Source organism: Salvelinus namaycush, chromosome 13, assembly GCF_016432855.1.
Source record: "Salvelinus namaycush isolate Seneca chromosome 13, SaNama_1.0, whole genome shotgun sequence".
Lineage (NCBI taxonomy): Eukaryota > Metazoa > Chordata > Actinopteri > Salmoniformes > Salmonidae > Salvelinus > Salvelinus namaycush.
In genome coordinates, this window is record NC_052319.1 from 7,536,813 (window position 1) to 7,554,761 (window position 17,949).

The window sequence follows — 17,949 nt, forward strand, 5'->3', positions numbered from 1 at the left end:
TTGTTTTAAAATATCGATATTTGGGAGATGATTTCCCTTTCAAATAACTGAAAGTGGGAGGTTGTAATCTGAATAAAGGGAAAAAGCCCTTTCTTGAACATAGGATGAGACATTCTTACTAATTTGCTAGAGAACCAGTTCGGACTTAAGTATACATTTTGTATGACTGAAGCATTTAGGGAGAACTTATAATTTCTGCCCTCCAAATTCATATTCATTATATAAAAAGGCCCGTTTTAATTTTGTCTGGCTTGCCATTCCAAATAAAATAAAATTGTTCGCTAGGTGTAGGCAAGACCATAAGCAAATAGGTAAACTGCGATATGACTAGTGTTAATCAGGATGATTTTTCCACAAATAGAAAGGTATTTACCTTTCCATGGTAGCAAGATCTTATCTATTTTTGCTAACTATACGGGCACAAGGCGAGACCCAGAGGCAGATGGTTAGAGTCCATGATGTTTATTAACGATCCAAAAGGGTTAGGCAAGAGAATGGTCGTGGACAGGCAACAGGTCAAAACCAGTTCAGAGATCCAGAGGTACAGAATGGCAGGCAGGCTCGAGGTCAGGTCAGGCAGAATGGTCAGGCAGGAGGGAATGGAGTCCAGAAAACAGGCAAAGGTCAAAACCGGGGGAACTAGTAGAAGAGAATAGAAAAGTAGGAGCACGGGAAAAAACACGCTGGTTGACTTGAACATACAAGACGAACTGGCACAGAGAGTCAGGAAACACAGGGATAACTCCACCAGGGAAAATAAGCAACACCTGGAGGGGGTGGAGACAATCACAAGGACAGGTGAAACAGATCAGGGTGTGACACTAACTTTCTATTAAAATTTATTGGAGTGAGATCATTTATTTATTTCAGGATATGAATACCGAGTATATCCACATCACCATCAGACCATTTTATTGGTAAACTACATGTAAAACTACTTTTTTTAATGATACAATTTCGTAATATAGTACACTGGTTGTAAACCAGAGAGGTTAGAAACATGATCTAGGTCCTCTATGAGGCTGTGGAGGGATCCAAGTTGTGGATTTAAAAGAAAACATGAATCATCAGCGTACAATGACACCTTTGTTTTAAGCCCTGTCTTTTTATTCCCTTCATATTATTGTTGGATCTGATATTAATAGCTAACATTTCGAGGACTATAATAAATAAATATGCCGATAGTACCTTATTTTACTCCTCTTGACAGTTTAAAACTTTCTGAGAAGTAGCCATTATTTACTGTTTTACACCTAGAGTTACTATACATGATTTTAACCCATTTTCTCCAAAGTTCTCCAAAATTGAAATGTTCCAGGCATTTATATATAAACTCCAGTTGTACTTTATCAACAGCCTTTTCAAAGTCAGCTATGAATAGCAAGCCTGGTTTCCCAGATTTTTCATAGTGTTCTATTGTTTCCAGTACTTGTCTCATTATCTACCATGTATCGTCCATGTAAAAAACCTGTCTTATTAGAATGAATAATGTCCGACAATACCTTTTTAATTCTATGCGGTATACATTTTGCTAAAAAAAATTCATCACAACACTGAAATGTAAGGAGCCTACAATTTTTTAAATGGACTGGATCTTTATATTTCCCACTTGTATCCTGTTTCAGTAATAATGAAATCAGACCTTGTTGAGTGTCTGATAATCTACCATTTACATAGGAGTGGTTAAAACATGCTATACCTCAACTGGTATGTACACACTGCCATGTCTCTGACTTCTTCCCTATAGGCTGTCTCATCTTTGTCGGTGATCAGGCCAACCACCGTTGTGTCATCAGCAAATTTAATGAAGGTGTTAGAGTCGTGCTTGGCCATGCAGTCGTGGGTGAACAGGGAGTACAGGAGGGGACTAAGCACGCATCCCTGAGGGGCCCCTGTATTGAGGATCAGCGTGGCAGATGTGTTGTTGCCTACCCTTACCACCTGGGGGTGACCCATCAGAAAGTCCAGGATCCAGTTGCAGAGGGAGGTGTTTAGTCCCAGAGTCCTTAGCTTAGTGATTAGCTTTGTGGGCACTAAAGTGTTGAACACTGAGCTCTAGTCAATGAACAGCATTCTCACATAGGTGTTCCCTTTGTACAGGTGGGAAAGGGCAGTGTGGAGTGCGATTGAGATTGCGTCATCTGTAGATCTGTTGGGTTTGTATTTGAATCGGGGTGGGTCTAGGGTTTCCTGGATGATGGTGTAGATGTGAGCCATCACCAGCCATTCAAAGCACTTCATGGCTATCGACGTGAGTGCTACGGGGCGGTAGTCATTTAGGCAGGTTACCTTCACTTTCTTGGGCACAGGGACTATGGGGGTCTGTTTGAAACATGTAGGTATTACAGACTCCGGTTGAGGTTGAAAATGTCAGTGAAGACACTTGCCAGTTGGTCCGGGCACGCTCTGAGTACATGTCCTAGTAATCCGTCTGGGGCCGCAGCCTTGTGAATGTTGACCTGTTTAAAGGTCTTGCTGACATCGGCTATGAAGACAGTGATCACACAGTCATCTGGAACAGCTGGTGCTCTCATCCCTTCCAGGCATCCCTTCCAAAAGCAAACAAAGCAAGAGAATCAAAAACATACATTTAGCAGTCCATTCATCCGTTGGTGGGTGTACGTGTGTGTGTTAAAGCTACAAACCCATAGGCTTGGCTCTCTCATCCCTTCCAGGCTTTTCGGAGGGAGGGTGAACAATGAGGCAGTCATTCGAATGTCCCCACATGCTCTGGCAGATTTCATGGCCGGGATAAGTTACTTTCTCTTCTGGCGCACAGCTTCAGGATAGTCCTCAATGAGGAAGATGTACGTTCCCCTCAAGTTCTTGGCTCATTCCAGAACACTACCTCGTCCTTGAACCTCAGGAACTTGACAACTATCGGCCTGGGCCTGTCACCAGTGCCGGTGGTGGGTTTTCCAGTCATTTGGGCGCGCTCCAACTCAATCTCCATCTTCAGTTTCTCCAAGATCATTTCCCTCACTTTGTCCTCCATCCAGGTCTCATGTGGAGATTCTGCAATTCCGTCTACAACAATGTTCCGCCTTGATTGTCCCTCGAGATAATCTGATTTCTTTGTCATTGTTATCATGGATTCACATACAGAACTAATGTCCTCTCTTAATGATTTTCAGATTTTCTTCTTGCTGTTTTCCTGTTTAAACTCATCGAGCGGACCCTGTTCTTTAGGTCCTGGACCTCTCTGGTCAGGTTGTCCATTTTTTAAAATTAGTTTACTCCACCAGTATTTGGACACAACAGTTGAAGCTATTTTCTTGTTGTAACAACTGCTTGTAGAGTTGTGATAGTGACACCACTGTCCTCAGCGGTACTCCCACCGGCTTTGGTCTTTGTCATGGTAGCAACGTAGGCTACGCTGTTACTCCCCACAATTCCAGACAGGGCAGGTCACAGGGAAGATGGAAACAGCAACAAACAGTAGGGATCTAGACAGCCACAAGCCCGGGAAAATCCACAAAGGCTAACCGCGTCTCAGGCTGCATTCAAGCCCTCAAGGAAACCCTGCTTGCTTTATAGACAGCTAACCCTCGGACGGAATGATCCGCGAACAGACCGCAGCGTTCCCATCATCTGATTCCAACGGTGCAGTGGGATCCAAAATCAAAAGGTATCTAGCTAGTAACCAAACTTTTCCAATAGAACACTTTCAGACACTTCCAAAAGAACAAACCGAGCGCTGCCTCATTCCGCATTCAACAGGAAATGATGTGATTAATGGACTGCATCAAGCTTGTGAATGGTAAATAATGTATTGTGTCATTTTGGAGTCACTTTTATTGTAAATAAGAATAGAATATGTTTCTAAACACTTCAACATTAATGTGGATCCTACCATGATTACAGATAATACTGAATTAATCAAGGAATAATGATTAGTGAGAAAGTTAGACACACAAATATCATATTCCCCCCAAAATGCTAACCTCCCATGTGATTGTAATGGTGAGAGGTCAGCATGTCTTGGTGGTATGATATTTGTGCATCTGCAACTTTCTCACTCATCATTATTCACGATTCATTCACCTCATGGAGTACAGAGCCAAAAGAAAAAATGCTTCACTGTCCATGCCCTCATTGTAAATCTATTAAGCACTGAGCAGATAAGTCTTTCAATCTATTAAATTCATATTTGAATATGTTTGTATTCTTTGCATTCTGCGACAATTAAGCCATGTCAACAACCCTCACAGAGAATGTCCATATAACGTTAAATGTAAATATTTGGTCTGTTTTAGCATTTGGAGTCAAAAGCAAATGAACATCAACAAATTCAGTACACTGCACACTGTCATTCATCTTTATTGATCATCTATTGTATACATTTTGTGTAAACATATGAATGTCCAAGACTCCGTGAACCACTCTGGTTGTTGCTCTGGATCCCAGGACAGGGAATGGCCCAGTGGCTTATTGGTACAGAGTTTATAAGGCTGTGAGGTCACAGTTCAGTGTGCAGTAGAAGCTTGGCTTTTTTCATGTTCTTGGCCACTATGGAGAGAGGGACAAGAAGCTTGGGTAAGAATCTGTTTACCAGGGAAGTGGTAAATTCCATTTTATGTCAGGAAGAGAATTGGAATTCAATTCAGGAATTGACTGAATTTAAATTGCCCAACCTTGCTTTATGTTGTTCTGATAGTAGTGGACCAAACAATTAATTATTTTACACTTTGAGCAATTAGAGAAATAATTTGCTTCATTTCTGACTAATAATAATCCTCCTTTCGCTTTTCAGCTTTTCATTTGAGCAAGTAAAACCTTTATAAAGTATTCATCCACCCCTTCACCCACCCACCTTCTCTCCCTCTAAGAATTGTCCTTAAGCAATCTCAATACTTTATTGGTTGTATCTCCCAACTCTCTCCTCTCAACTAGTTAGTGAATTAGGTGAAGGAAGAAAGAGTAGAACCAAGTAAGTGCAGTCTGTGTTATTGGAAAACATGTGTGTGTGTGAGGCAACATAAGGATATCTGACTCTCATAGGACCTCATTAGGGAAGAAGAGGGACACTCACAGTATGGGATGTCGCTCGGCTCGTAGGTGTACAGGCGATTACTGTACTTCCCAACAAGGTCTAAACGCACGGTCATGGATGGATCTGTGGGAGGGAGAGATATTTTGGAGGACTTTGCCAAAGCTTCCAAACATAATACATCCTTATGTAGGTATAACTAGATTGTAATGCTTTATTCATACTATTCAATTTCTAACACTATGGCGACCCATAAATTACATTGATCCTTGATCAAGACCCACACATGTACTGTAAGTTATTTGGTGGTTCTTAGGCAAATCGCTACTGATTAAAATAAATGTATGCGAGGCACTGAATACAGTTACATCAAAGATCTCACAGCAAGCTTTGGACCTGCGTGATGTGTTGGCGATTCAGAACAAGTGGTGATTTATTTCCTAAGTGAGATGGCATGGTAGAAGAAGAGACCCACCAACAAAGATGATTCTTGGAACGTAGTTGCCATCTGCTGCCAGATTACGGTCTGTAGTCTCATGCTGAAAAATAAATCAAAATGACATCAAAATATACATTCCTAATCAACTACCATCTATTTAGCATCTAAATTCGAACATTTACCTCCAAGTGATGAAATAATAAAATGCATGATACAATGTACAATATGTGATTGGGATATGGTTACAACCATATAATTGCATTGCTTCCAATGAGTGTATGTTGAATACATTTTAAAAAAATCAATTACCATCAAATTGAGCATAACAAAATCCTTTTGGGCCATTTTCTGTACGGTTTTATCAACAGCAAACGCCTTCTTCAGAGCTGTGGAAGGAAGTGGGACAGAATGATATGTCAGTGAGAACCTCACCTTTAACTTCAACACACTTTATCCTCATAGTGGAATTTGTATGTATTGCTATTCTTTTGTCATACAAGCCTTTACAAATGATAATGTAGAAGGAAATGTTGCTACAACGAGACCAACTGTAAGGCAACAAAGACCTTGGTTGGGCCCTTTGGTTAGATGATGTACAGTACCAGTCAAAAGTTAGGACACACCTACTCATTCAAGGGTTTTTCTTTATTTTTGCTATTTTCTACATTGTAGAATAATAGTGAAGACATCAAAACTAAACATTTAGTAACCAAAAAAGTGTTAAACAAATCAAAATATATTTTATATGGCCTCTCGGGTGGCGCAGTGGTCTAGGGCGCTAGCTGTGCTAGCTGTGCCACCAGAGACTCTGGGTTCGCGCCCAGGCTCTGTCGCAGCCGGCCGCGACCGGGAGGTCCGTGGGGCGACGCACAATTGGCCTAGCGTCGTCTGGGTTAGGGAGGGTTTGGCCGGTAGGGATATCCTTATCTCATCGCGCACCAGCGACTCCTGTCGACTCCTGTCACCTAGCTAACCAAGGTAGCCAGGTGCACGGTGTTTCCTCCGAAAACATTGGTGCGGCTGCTTCCGGGTTGGAGGCGCGCTGTGTTAAGAAGCAGTGCGGCTTGGTTGGGTTGTGTTTCAGAGGACGCATGGCTTTCGACCTTCGTCTCTCCCGAGCCCGTACGGGAGTTGTAGCGATGAGACAAGATAGTAATTACTAACAATTGGATACCACGAAATTGGGGAGAAAAGGGGGTAAAAAAAATATATATATATATATTTTTTTTAAATATTTGAGATTCTTCAAAGTAGCCACCCGTTGCCTCAATGAGAGCTTTGAACACTCTTGGCATTCTCTCAACCAGCTTCACCTGGAATGTTTTTCCAACAGTCTTGAAGGAGTTTCCACATATGCTGAGCACTTGATGGGTGCTTTTCCTTGACTCTGCAATCCAACTCATTCCAAATCATCTCAATTTGGTTGAGGTCAGGTGATTGTGGAGACCAGGTCATCTGATGCACTCCATCACTCTCCTTCTTGGTCAAATAGCCCTTACACAGCCTGGAGGTGGGTTTTGGGTCAATGTCCTGTTGAAAAACAAATGATAGTCCCACTAACCAGATGGGATGGCATATCGCTGCAGAATGCTGCGGTAGCCATGCTGGTTAAGTGTGCCTTGAATTCGAAATAAATCACAAACAGTGTCACCAGCAATGCACCCCACACCATCCGTGCTTCACGGTGGGAACCACACATGCGGAGATGATCCATTCACCAACTCTACGTCTCACAAAACCATGGCGGTTGGAACAAAAAATCTCAAATTTAGACTCATCAGACCAAAGGACAGATTTCCACCGGTCTAATGTCCATTGATCGTGTTTCTGGTCCCAAGCAAGTCTCTTCTTATTATTGGTGTTCTTTAGTTGTGGTTTCTTTGCAGCAATTCAACCATGAATGCCTGATTCATGTAGTCTCCTCTGAACAGTTGATGTTGAGATGTGTCTTACTTTATCTCGGTGAAGCATTTATTTGGGATACAATTTAGAGGCAGTTAAGTCTAATGAACTTATCCTCTGCAGCAGAGGTAACTCTGGGTCTTCCTTTCCTGTGATGGTCCTCATGAGAGCCAGTTTCAGCATAGCGCTTGATGGTTTTTGCGACTGCACTTGAAGAAACGTTCAAAGTTCTGGAAATTTTCCGTATTGACTGACCTTTGTCTTAAAGAAATGATGGACTGTCGTTTCTCTTTGCTTATTTCAACTGTTCTTGCCATAATATGGACTTGGTATTTAACCAAATAGGTCTATCTTTTGTATACCACCCCTACCTTGTCACAACACAACTGATTGGCTCAAACGCATTAAGAAGGACAACAATTCTACAAATTAACCTTTTTTGTTAAATTAACTGTCCAAACATGTCCAAACTGTCCAAACATGTTAATTGAAATGCATTCCAGGCTGTTTGAGAGTATGCCAAGAGTGTGCAGCTATCATCAAGGCAAAGGGTGGCTACTTTGAAGAATCTCAAATATAAAATATATTTTGATTTGTTTAACACTTTTTTGGTTACTACATGATTCCATATGCGTTATTTCATAGTTTTGATGTCTTCACTATTATTCTACAATGTAAAAAATAAAGAAAAACCCTTGAATGACCAGGTGTGTCCAAACTTTTGACTGGTACTGTATGTGTGAGTATGAAAGCACAGCAGTATTACCTTGACTATGAGGACAATCTTCCATGTGATGAATGACCATCAGAGGCTTCTTACTGTGGGAACATGAGGACACAGACAAAACAAGAACACATTCCACTGCAGAATAAGTAGTGGGTGGATGTGCTTACAGAGAAGTACAACGTCTCTGGGATTGTACCAAACTTAAGCCCCTAGTGTCATTATGGAGATAAGAAAACAAATAGGCTGTGTGTGTCCCAAATGGCAACCGATTTCCTATTCTGTGCACTACTTTTGATAGCGCCCTGGTCAAAAGTAGTGCACTGTCTAGTGAATACTGTGCCTGTGCCATTTTGGGATGCAACCATATAATAAATATGAGGATTTCCGTTACAGTTTGATTAGTTTTATTGGACACGTTGAATTAATGGGGCGCAGTGATATGTGATTGTCTCACCTAGTTATCTTAAGATGAATGCACTAACTGTAAGTCACTCTGGATAAAAGTGTCTGATAATTGATTGAAATGTCAATTGTAATATAATAATTGTGAGGATATGACTGTAACATAAGCAGATAGCTTTAATGAAATGTTTCACTCTTAGACATTTGAAAGACTGCTCTAATTGTCAAACATATGCCACTAACCAAACAACGCAATTGCAATTTGATGTCTTGTTGTGTATTTTGTCTAATCTTGTTTTACCTTTCTTTCATTGTCATCAGGGCTTCCTCATAGGTATTGACCCATGCAATGTAATCTCCCCATCCTGAGACAAAATTGAGGATGGAAATCAGAACGAATGGATTTGGTGTTAATGTAATGGGGATGGAGAACTGTTTTCGTACACTCAGAAAAAAAGTGCTTTCTAGAACATGAAAGAGTTATTCAGCTGTCCCCATAGGAGAACCCTTTGAACAATCATTTTTTTGTTCCAGGTAGAATCCTTTTGGTTCTATGTAGAACCCTTTCCACAGTGGGTTCTATGTGGAACTCAAAAGGGTTCTACCTGGAACCAAAAAGGGTTCTCCTATGGGGACAGCTGAAGAACCCTTTTTTTCTGAGTGTAGTAAACTCAAATAGACGTTAGGGGTGGGGCGAGGATACATTGTTACATAATTCTTACCTCTTGAGAGAGTTTGAGTGCCTTTCCTTGTTTTCTTCTGTAGGGAAACTTCCATACAGGTGACAAAGAGCAATGCAAAGAGAGACCAGCGATACATGGTTGTCATCCGTTCTGAGGTAGAGAGAAGAGGAGGCAGTCAAGTCAAACTGTTCAAAAATACATATATGTAATACTTATGTTTATTATTTATTTAGTTAACCTTTATTTGACCAAGGAGTCATACTGAGACCAAGGTCTCTTTTACAGATGAGCCCTGAATTACATACATTACAGAAAATGCACACATCAAAATAGCAATACAAATTGCAAGCAGAAAAAAAACCGCAGTCATAAAATGAATTGCCCTAGAGGCACCAGAACGTCAAATTTTAAGAACATTTTAAAGATCATTCCACAAATAAGGTGCAAGAAAACTAAAAGCTGATTTACCGAACTCAGTAGAGACCAAAGGAATTTCCTAAGTTAATCCCCGAGACCGGGTGTGGTAACTCGTATGTCTAAAGTTTAGTAATGATGTTAGGTATGGATCGACTTTTTGTAAAAGGGCTTTATGAATGAAAACATAGCAATGTATCAACCTACAGTATAACTCTCGCCTTGACCATATAAAAGTCAAGTGTGATAAAAAGGAACCCCTTCCAAGAAACACCTGCCTTGTGCCATTTAAGGGGTAGGCCCATTTCAATACAAGTGCCTAAATGAATAGTAACAATATTCATCTATGCTTACTAAAACAGGCCAAACCTGTTTGGTTATGTGTGTCACATTTACTTCAAACTACTCCTGATCTCGATTATTGCATTTGTCATTTGTCTATTAGTATTTTTAAATTCTAAAATAAAACCCTGTACAAGTATACTGTATATTAGAGATTTTGCATAGATCATTATTGTCTGCGTAAATTCAAACAACTGATTTTGGTGCCAGTCTGTTTCTTCTTCGGCCGAATTACCAAAGGCAAAATGAAGGTTTAACATGATTGAATGTTGACAGAGATAGGCCTGTACACCAACCAGGTAATTCAAATACTGCATCAAGTCAACACAATAATATTACAAGTTTCCACTAAGAAATGTTCAATGATTTTGATATCTTACCTATTGCACAGGCATAGGAGGAGTGTCTGTAACCTATTTCCAAGCTGACAGTAACTTGGTTTTGATTTGCAGTTCTTTTTATAGACAACAGAACTCACCAAACAGGTATGGGGAGCCAGGCCTATCCAATTATTTTTAAATTATTCTCTCTACTTGTCAGTGTTCCAAACAGGACATTTTTCTTTTTGCCTAAACATTCAAACACCATCAGAATTCATAGAAAGCAGTGCACTGGGTTAGTCATAATTGATCAAATATAACTGAAGAGATGAACTGGAATGACATTCACTCTCATGGAATGGGTTGCCAATAATAATTACCTGAAAGCCACATCCCCAATAAGCCCTAAATATGACTGCAATGAGGCATATGTCACAGTGCTTCTATGGTTATATACTGTACACCATGCCACTGCCTATTTCATTTGTTAATTTAGCAAACAAGACAACTGAAAACCCAGTGCCTTTGTCACAGTCAGCACACCTACATATTTTCCCAGTCGTAGCTCATTTTTCCCAAGTTCGCAGTTAAAGTCAGATATTGCAGTTCCTAGTTAAGTTGTTTTGAGCACGTCACAAATCATGCTTCATTGACAGCATGGCCAATGTTGAATGTTTATCATTTTAAACTAGGAAAAGAGACCCTTAATCTTAGACTTGGGACCACACAGCCACACCACTGAATAGCAGGCTAATGATTGATTTGCAACGCTTGCAGTTAGCCACTGATTCCTTCCAAACCACTCGTTGTTGAATTTGCGATTTCCAACTTGTTGTGTAATGTTTATGTCCAATGGCCGATGAGCACCGATACATTTTATCTATACGTTCTCTTCATTATTTCTCTTCATATGACAAGGATTAAAAAGGATTTGCCAGTAGATTGCCGACTTGATTCATGATGATGACTGCTAGCTGAGATTTTGAAAGTATGATGTTGACATGACAGAAAGTGATTTGATATAATTTGATCTGTGGCCAATGACCGTGAGCCTTTTTGGATCAGCACTTCTAATGTAACTCTATGGCAGCACCCAAGGTGATAGCATTTGTTGGTCTACCCTTAGACTTGGTGGTGACGTAGTGTCCCCATGAGTGACAGAACACTGAGCCAATCACGGCGCAACACTCTGTATTTTCTGCTGGCTTGCCCACCACAGAAAGCAATGAGTTAGGCTGAAACACCTGCATTTTGGAGCTGCCTTACTCAAGAAAACAAAAAAGAGACCATGTTTGTATGCGGCTTTATTAACTCAATGATATATATATATTTTTTTTTACATTGTTTGTAAACTGATACGTATTAATGCCAAAATAACATGCAAAACAGGCAAGCCTGCTGAAAATGTGGGGCTCAAAAGCCACACCTGCCCTGAATGACGGGTCGCCACTGCACATGACATCCCGGCAACTTTGAGAAAAATCCCTTTATATCGGAGTTGTCCCGCCCCCACTGTTAGGGCTGGAACGCAAGCATCTCGCCATTATATCCAGTATCTCTGATTTAGCACAAGCGCATTTCAGATTAATGATGCATTGTGGGATTGGATGCTATTGACATAGCGACAGGAGTTTTGATTGAAGAACAGTCTTGTTTTCATCAATAACTTTGGGTAATTTGTCATTTCAGCAGCTGCCATGAACGGGTCAGTGGCCAAAAAGACCCAAGACACGTTAGGGAAAGTTATAAAGAAACCGCCGCTTACTGAAAAACTGCTCAGCAAACCGCCGTTTAGGTATCTGCACGACATATTCAGTGAGGTGAGTGATTAGCTAACATTGGCTACTAGCTACAAAGAGGTCTTACTAGTTAGATTGGATTTGATAGCTAGCTAGCATTTATCCCCTGCTAAAACCAGCCAACTAACCTTTCAGCATTGAGACTGAGTCATGATAATTAGCCAATTTACCTAACAGTAGCTAGCTATCAAATCAGCGTCGTTTTTCGTTGCTAGGCACTCCTGTCTGCTTGGTTTAGTAAACAAAACCAAGTCGCGGCGCCGGGAAATGTGACTTTTCACTGTATCTATGTAAAAAATATGAAATTATTTGCTAACTGGCTGGCTATTTACTCATGAAACGGTTTAAAACATTATCCTATAACAAATTAAATGGCTGCCCCTGCACTAGTTAACTCGTTAGTTAACTAGTTAGTTAGCTAGCAGGTACAGTTACATATTGTCACCGAAGTTGTGTGAGGGTGTCATCCCTGTTATGAAATGAGGCCTTCTATTCTAGGTGACGGTCAATGAGCTTATCCCTAAATGCAGCTGGATTGCTTGTTTGAATTGGGCTGTGTTCCCTAACTTACTAGTTAGGATGGCAACATGAAGGCATGGCACTGTGGAAGGGTGGTGCTTGCTTGTTATAGCCTAAATAATATAAAAAGGATACCGCTGATCATGGTTCTAAATCCATTATAATTTGTACTTGACATAACAAGTATCATGATGGCAGGGCCATGGGACAGGCAGGAACATGCCCTCATAAATGGTGCCTTCAGAAAGTATTTACACCCATAGAATTTTCCCAAATGTTGCTGTGTTACAGCCTGCATTTCAAATGGATTACAGTTTGTCACTGGTCTACACACCAGATAATCTCCAAGTGTATTTTATTTATTTTTTCTGTTCTTGAGTCATGTATTCAACCCTTTTGTTATGGCAAGCCTAAATATGTTCAGGAGTAAACATTTGCTTAATTAATTGCATGGACTCACTCTGTGTGCAATAATAGTGTTTAACATGATTTTTGAATGACTACCTCATCTCTGTACCCCACACATACAATTATCTGTAAGGTCCCTCAGTCAAGCAGTGAATTTTTAACAGATTCAACCACAAAGACTAGAGGTTTTCCAATGCCTCGCAAAGAAGGGCACCTGTTGGTAGATGGGAAAAAATAAAACTAATCTGACATTGAATATCCCTTTCAGCATGGTGAAGTTATTTATTACATTTTGGATGATCACTACAAAGATGCAGACGTCCTTCCTAAATCAGTTGCCGGAGAGGAAGGAAACCACTCAGGGATTTCACCATGAGGCCAATGGGGACTTTAAAACAGTTAGAGTTTAATGGCTGTGATATAAGAAAACCGAGGATAGATCAACAACATTGTAGTTACTTCACAATACTAACCTAATTGACAGAGTGAAAAGAAGGACGCCTGCACAGAATAAAAATATCTCAAAACATGCATCTGGTTTGCAGCAAGGCACTAAAGTAATAATGCAAAAAATGTGGCAAAGCAATTCACTTTTTGTCCTAAATACAAAGTGTTATGTTTCAGGGCAAATACAACACATTACGGAGTACCACTCTCCATATTGTCAAACATAGTGGTGGCTGCATCATGTTATGGTTATGCTTGTAATTTTTAAGGACTGGGGAGTTTTTCATGATAAAAAATAAACGGAATGGAGCTAAGCACAGGCAAAATCCTAGAGGAAATCCAGGTTGTCTGCTTTCCACCAGACACAGGGAGATTAATTCACATTTCAGCAGGACAATATCCTAAAACACAAGGCCAAATCTACATTTGAGTTTCTTACCAAGAAGACATTGAATATTCCTGAGTGGCCGAGTTTCAGTTTTGACTTAGATTTTCATGTACATTTTAGGCAAAACCTGAAAATGGTTGTCTAGTAATGATCAACAACCAATTTGACAGAGCTTGAAGAAATTTGAAAAGAATAATGGGCAAATGTTGCACAATCCAGGTGTGAAACTCTTAGCGACTTACCCAGAAAGACTCCCAGGTGTAATCGCTGTCAAATGTGTTTCAACAAAGTATTAACCTAGGGGTGTGAATACTTATGTAAATGACATATTTCTGTGTTATATATTTTTTTAAATTCTAAAAACATGTTTTCACTTTGCCATTATGGGGTATTGTGTGTGGGTGGATGAGAAAACAAATATAAACTATTTTGAATTTAGGCTGTAACACATCAAAATATGGAATAAGTCAAGGGGTATGATTAATTCTGGAGGCACTGTACGAACATAGTGTGTGATGCTGTGAGAATGGCTTCCTCGCTAGAAGGTTTGCCATTGGCTGGGTCCGTGCCACAGGCTATACCAGGCTCAGCAAAGATTATCCAGGCAGAGCAGACTGACAGATCCATCTGCACAAGACTACATCATCTTCTGAACAAGTCTGTCTTATAGGTCATTCAGGTTGCTTTTGGCCACTGCTGTTCCCACAAGCTGCAGAGCTGAGTACACTCTTAACCCCATTCAATTGGTAGTCTCTCTCTCTCCTCCTTCAGTGAAGTTTCTCACCTTTCAGTATATGCTCATGCATATTTGATGTGTGTTTGCGTGGATGACGCAATTGACCCTTCGCTAAGTCCCACCTCAGAATTTAGGGCACCAATCTCAGTGCTCCAATGGATAGCAACTGTTGTCGAATCCGACAGCTCGGACAAGCTCACGTTTAAATCGCATTAAAGATATTTTAGCTATTCGATTTTGAATTATAGGACCCTTTTAGGTAAACCCTTGCAAAAAACGCCCCTTTTTCAGAACCCTGTCTTTCAAAGATAAATCGTAAAAATCCAAATAACTTCACAGACCTTCATTGTAAAGGGTTTAAACACTGTTTCCCATGCTTGTTCAATGAACCATAAACAATTAATGAACATGCACCTGTGGAACGGTCTTTAAGACACTAACAGCTTACAGACGGTAGGCAGTTAAGGTCACAGTTATGAAACTTAGAACACTAAAGAGGCCTTTCTACTGACTCTGAAAAACACAAAAAGAAAGATGCCCAGGGTCCCTGCTCATCTGCGTGAACGTGCCTTTGGCATGCTGCAAGGAGGCATGAGGATGTGGCCAGGGCAATAAATTGCAATGTCTGTACTGTGAGACGCCTAAGACTTCGCTACAGGGAGACAGGATGGACAGCTGATCGTCCTCGCAGTGGCAGACCACGTGTAACAACACCTGCACAGGATCGGTACATCTGAACATCACACCTGCGGGACAGGTACAGGATGGAAACAATTGCCCAAATTACACCAGGAATGCACAATCCCTCCATCAGTGCTCAGACTGTCCGCAATAAGCTGAGAGAGGCTGGACTGAGGGCTTGTAGGCCTGTTGTAAGGCAGGTCCTCACCAGACATGACCGGCAACAATGTCGCCTATGGGCACAAACCCACCATCGCCTGACTAGACAGGACTGGCAAAAAGTGCTCTTCACTGACGAGTCGCGTTTTTGTCTCACCAGGGGTGATGGTCGGATTCGCGTTTATCATCGTAGGAATGAGCGTTACACCGAGGCCTGTACTCTGGAGCAGGATCGATTTGGAGGTGGAGGGTCCGTCATGGTCTGGGGCGGTGTGTCACAGCATCATCGGACTGAGCTTGTTGTCATTTGCAGGCAATCTCAACCCTGTGCTGTCTCAACCCTGTACCCCATCTCAACCCACATGAGGGAGGAGGACATCCTCCTTCCTCATGTGGTACCCTTCCTGCAGGCTCATCCTGACATGACCCTCCAGCATGACAATGCCACCAGCCATACTGCTTGCTCTGTGTGTGATTTCCTGCAAGACAGGAATGTCAGTGTTCTGCCATTGCCAGCGAAGAGCCCGGATCTCAATCCCATTGAGCATGACTGGGACCTGTTGGATCGGAGGGTGAAGGCTAGGGCCATTCCCCCCAGAAATGTCTGGGAACTTGCAGGTGCCTTGGTGGAAGACTGTGGTAACATCTAACAGCAAGAACTGGCAAATCTGGTGTAGTCCATGAGGAGGAGATGCACTACAGTACTTAGTATCTGGTGTGGCCACCAGCTGCATTAACTGTTACTTTTGATTTTGACCCCCCCTTTGTTCAGGGACACATTATCCCATTTCTGTTAGTCACGTGTCTGTGGAACTTGTTATGTCTCAGTTGTTGAATCTTGTTATGTTCATATGAATATTTACACACGTTAAGTTTGCTGAAAATAAACGCAGTTGACAGTGAGAGGACGTTTCTTTTTTGCTGAGTTTATAAAACCAATATATACAAGTCAAATGTTTGGACACCTACTCATTCCAGGGTTTTTCTTTATTTGTACTATTTTCTACATTATAGATACAATTGAAGACCTCAGAACTATGAAATAACGCGTATGGAATCATGTAGTAACCAAAAAAGTGTTTAACAAATGAAAATATATTTTATGTGTTGATTTGTTTATTTAAACCATTTTTAGAACAAGGCTGTAACTAAACAAAATGTGGGAAAGGTAAGGGGTGTCTCTCCTATATCTAGGAGATATAAGAAAGCTCAGGAAATAAATATATATTTTTTGGGACACATATTTAACCCCTTATTTTTGTTGCCACAAAACTACCTCCATACTTTCAAATGTTTGTATGGGTTACCTTCAGATGAGTCCCTTGACAATTCTGGCGGTCATAGAGCAAAACGGAGAACACAATCATGTTAGCTTATGGCTTGAACAGACGTTTTCGTGAAGAACAATTTTTGGGATGTCTCATGGTCTGACAAACACCGCTATAGCTCACCCGCCTTCCACCGCATATGCGGAAGGCCGACATAGGCGGATGCAGTGGATTGAGCCGCAGCCCCTGCAAAACATATACATTTCTAGCTTAAACTGATGGATTTTGATGGAGATTTTTAAAATTTTGTGACTTAGATTGACGCATGTGTGCGTCAATAGACTCTTAAGGATTAATGTAACTTGTTTTCTCAATTTATTATAGCTAGCTAATTTAGCGGGTGTTATGACTACAACTCCCATCTGCTGCTGGGTATAGCTTTGACTGCATGCTGACAGTGAATTCAGTCAGCTATATAGTGGCTAGCTACACTACAAACATTTACCAGGTTCCTGTGAAGCAATGACAAAGTTGCATAAAGATGACGGTCCCCATGTACTTACCACAAATGCTATGTTTGCTGTATTGTACATTGCTCTCCGTTACTCTAGCTCCAAGACGGCGGCAATTTGAAGAAACTAAAAAGTAGATTGTGCTGATTTACTGGCACATTGAGCCATGTTGCGTGCCGTAGTTTAAGATCTGGGTAGTGTTCAAAATCAATGACATCTCAGAATTCTTCCATCTTTATGCACCTTCACCATTGTAATGACAGCCCACCACAACATACCCAGGAGTTTCCTGATTAGCAAGGGGTCATCTGTATTTAATAGAAACACACTTTGAGATCGTTGTAAGGGGATTTTTCCAGAGGTTGAATGGGAAATTGAGCTTCCTGTGGAAATGTTGTCAGAGGTTGCAACAGTAATTAAGGGGGCTGGGGCTTTGCAAAGGGTTAATTACTGACCACTGACTATTTATTTGGTTTTCCCTCCACAAAAAAATATGCTCAAAATGAACGGCTTAAAATCAGTCATGCTGTACTGCATTGATAATTACAACCATATAGTGGCTAACTGCTGACTCATTTGGCAATGTATCCTAACCTTTTCTCCTATAGGTGATCCGGACCACTGGCTTCATGAAGGGACTCTATGCAGAGACTGAGATGAAGTCAGACAATGTAAAGGTAAGACATTTTCTCCATTTGATCTGGAATTTGTGAAACACCAGAACAGATGGAAATCTTGTAGGCCCCCTGCCTATGAATATGTTGCTTTGACCTAATTGTTATACTGCACTGTGACAGATCTAATGAGTTATTG

The 17,949-nt window shown here is 40.9% G+C and overlaps 2 protein-coding genes across 2 annotated transcripts in view; one reads left to right on the plus strand and one right to left on the minus strand.

The window, feature by feature from the left end:
• Positions 1 to 4,459: 4,459 nt before the first annotated feature.
• On the minus strand, positions 4,460 to 10,317 carry LOC120057837 (anterior gradient protein 3-like). The gene is made up of 8 exons (XM_039006300.1): positions 10,280 to 10,317; positions 9,183 to 9,293; positions 8,762 to 8,825; positions 8,098 to 8,150; positions 5,739 to 5,815; positions 5,466 to 5,529; positions 5,033 to 5,116; positions 4,460 to 4,509 (listed from the first exon to the last, which is right to left on the minus strand). Exons 2-8 carry the CDS (start codon positions 9,286 to 9,288, stop codon positions 4,460 to 4,462), a joined length of 498 nt encoding a protein of 165 aa, XP_038862228.1. The 5' UTR covers positions 9,289 to 9,293; positions 10,280 to 10,317.
• Positions 10,318 to 11,916: 1,599 nt separating this feature from the next.
• Positions 11,917 to 17,949, plus strand: part of LOC120057742 (TRAF3-interacting protein 1-like) — a 34,078-nt gene continuing 28,045 nt past the window's right edge. Inside the window, exons 1-2 of the mRNA XM_039006221.1 lie at positions 11,917 to 12,039; positions 17,745 to 17,813. Of these exons, the coding sequence (XP_038862149.1) occupies positions 11,917 to 12,039; positions 17,745 to 17,813 (192 nt within the window). The remainder of the gene's footprint in view (positions 12,040 to 17,744; positions 17,814 to 17,949) is intronic.

What these genes read in the sequence shown, in the direction of transcription:
- LOC120057837 (XM_039006300.1), bottom strand. Translation starts at nt 9,288, where the DNA reads ATGACAACCATGTATCGCTGGTCTCTCTTTGCATTGCTCTTTGTCACC. An exon ending in TTGTTATGCTCAATTTGATG is followed by an intron (nt 5,530 to 5,738) that starts GTAATTGATTTT and finishes TTTATTTTTCAG; the next exon opens with CATGAGACTACAGACCGTAA. An exon ending in TCCAAGAATCATCTTTGTTG is followed by an intron (nt 5,117 to 5,465) that starts GTGGGTCTCTTC and finishes TCCCTCCCACAG; the next exon opens with ATCCATCCATGACCGTGCGT.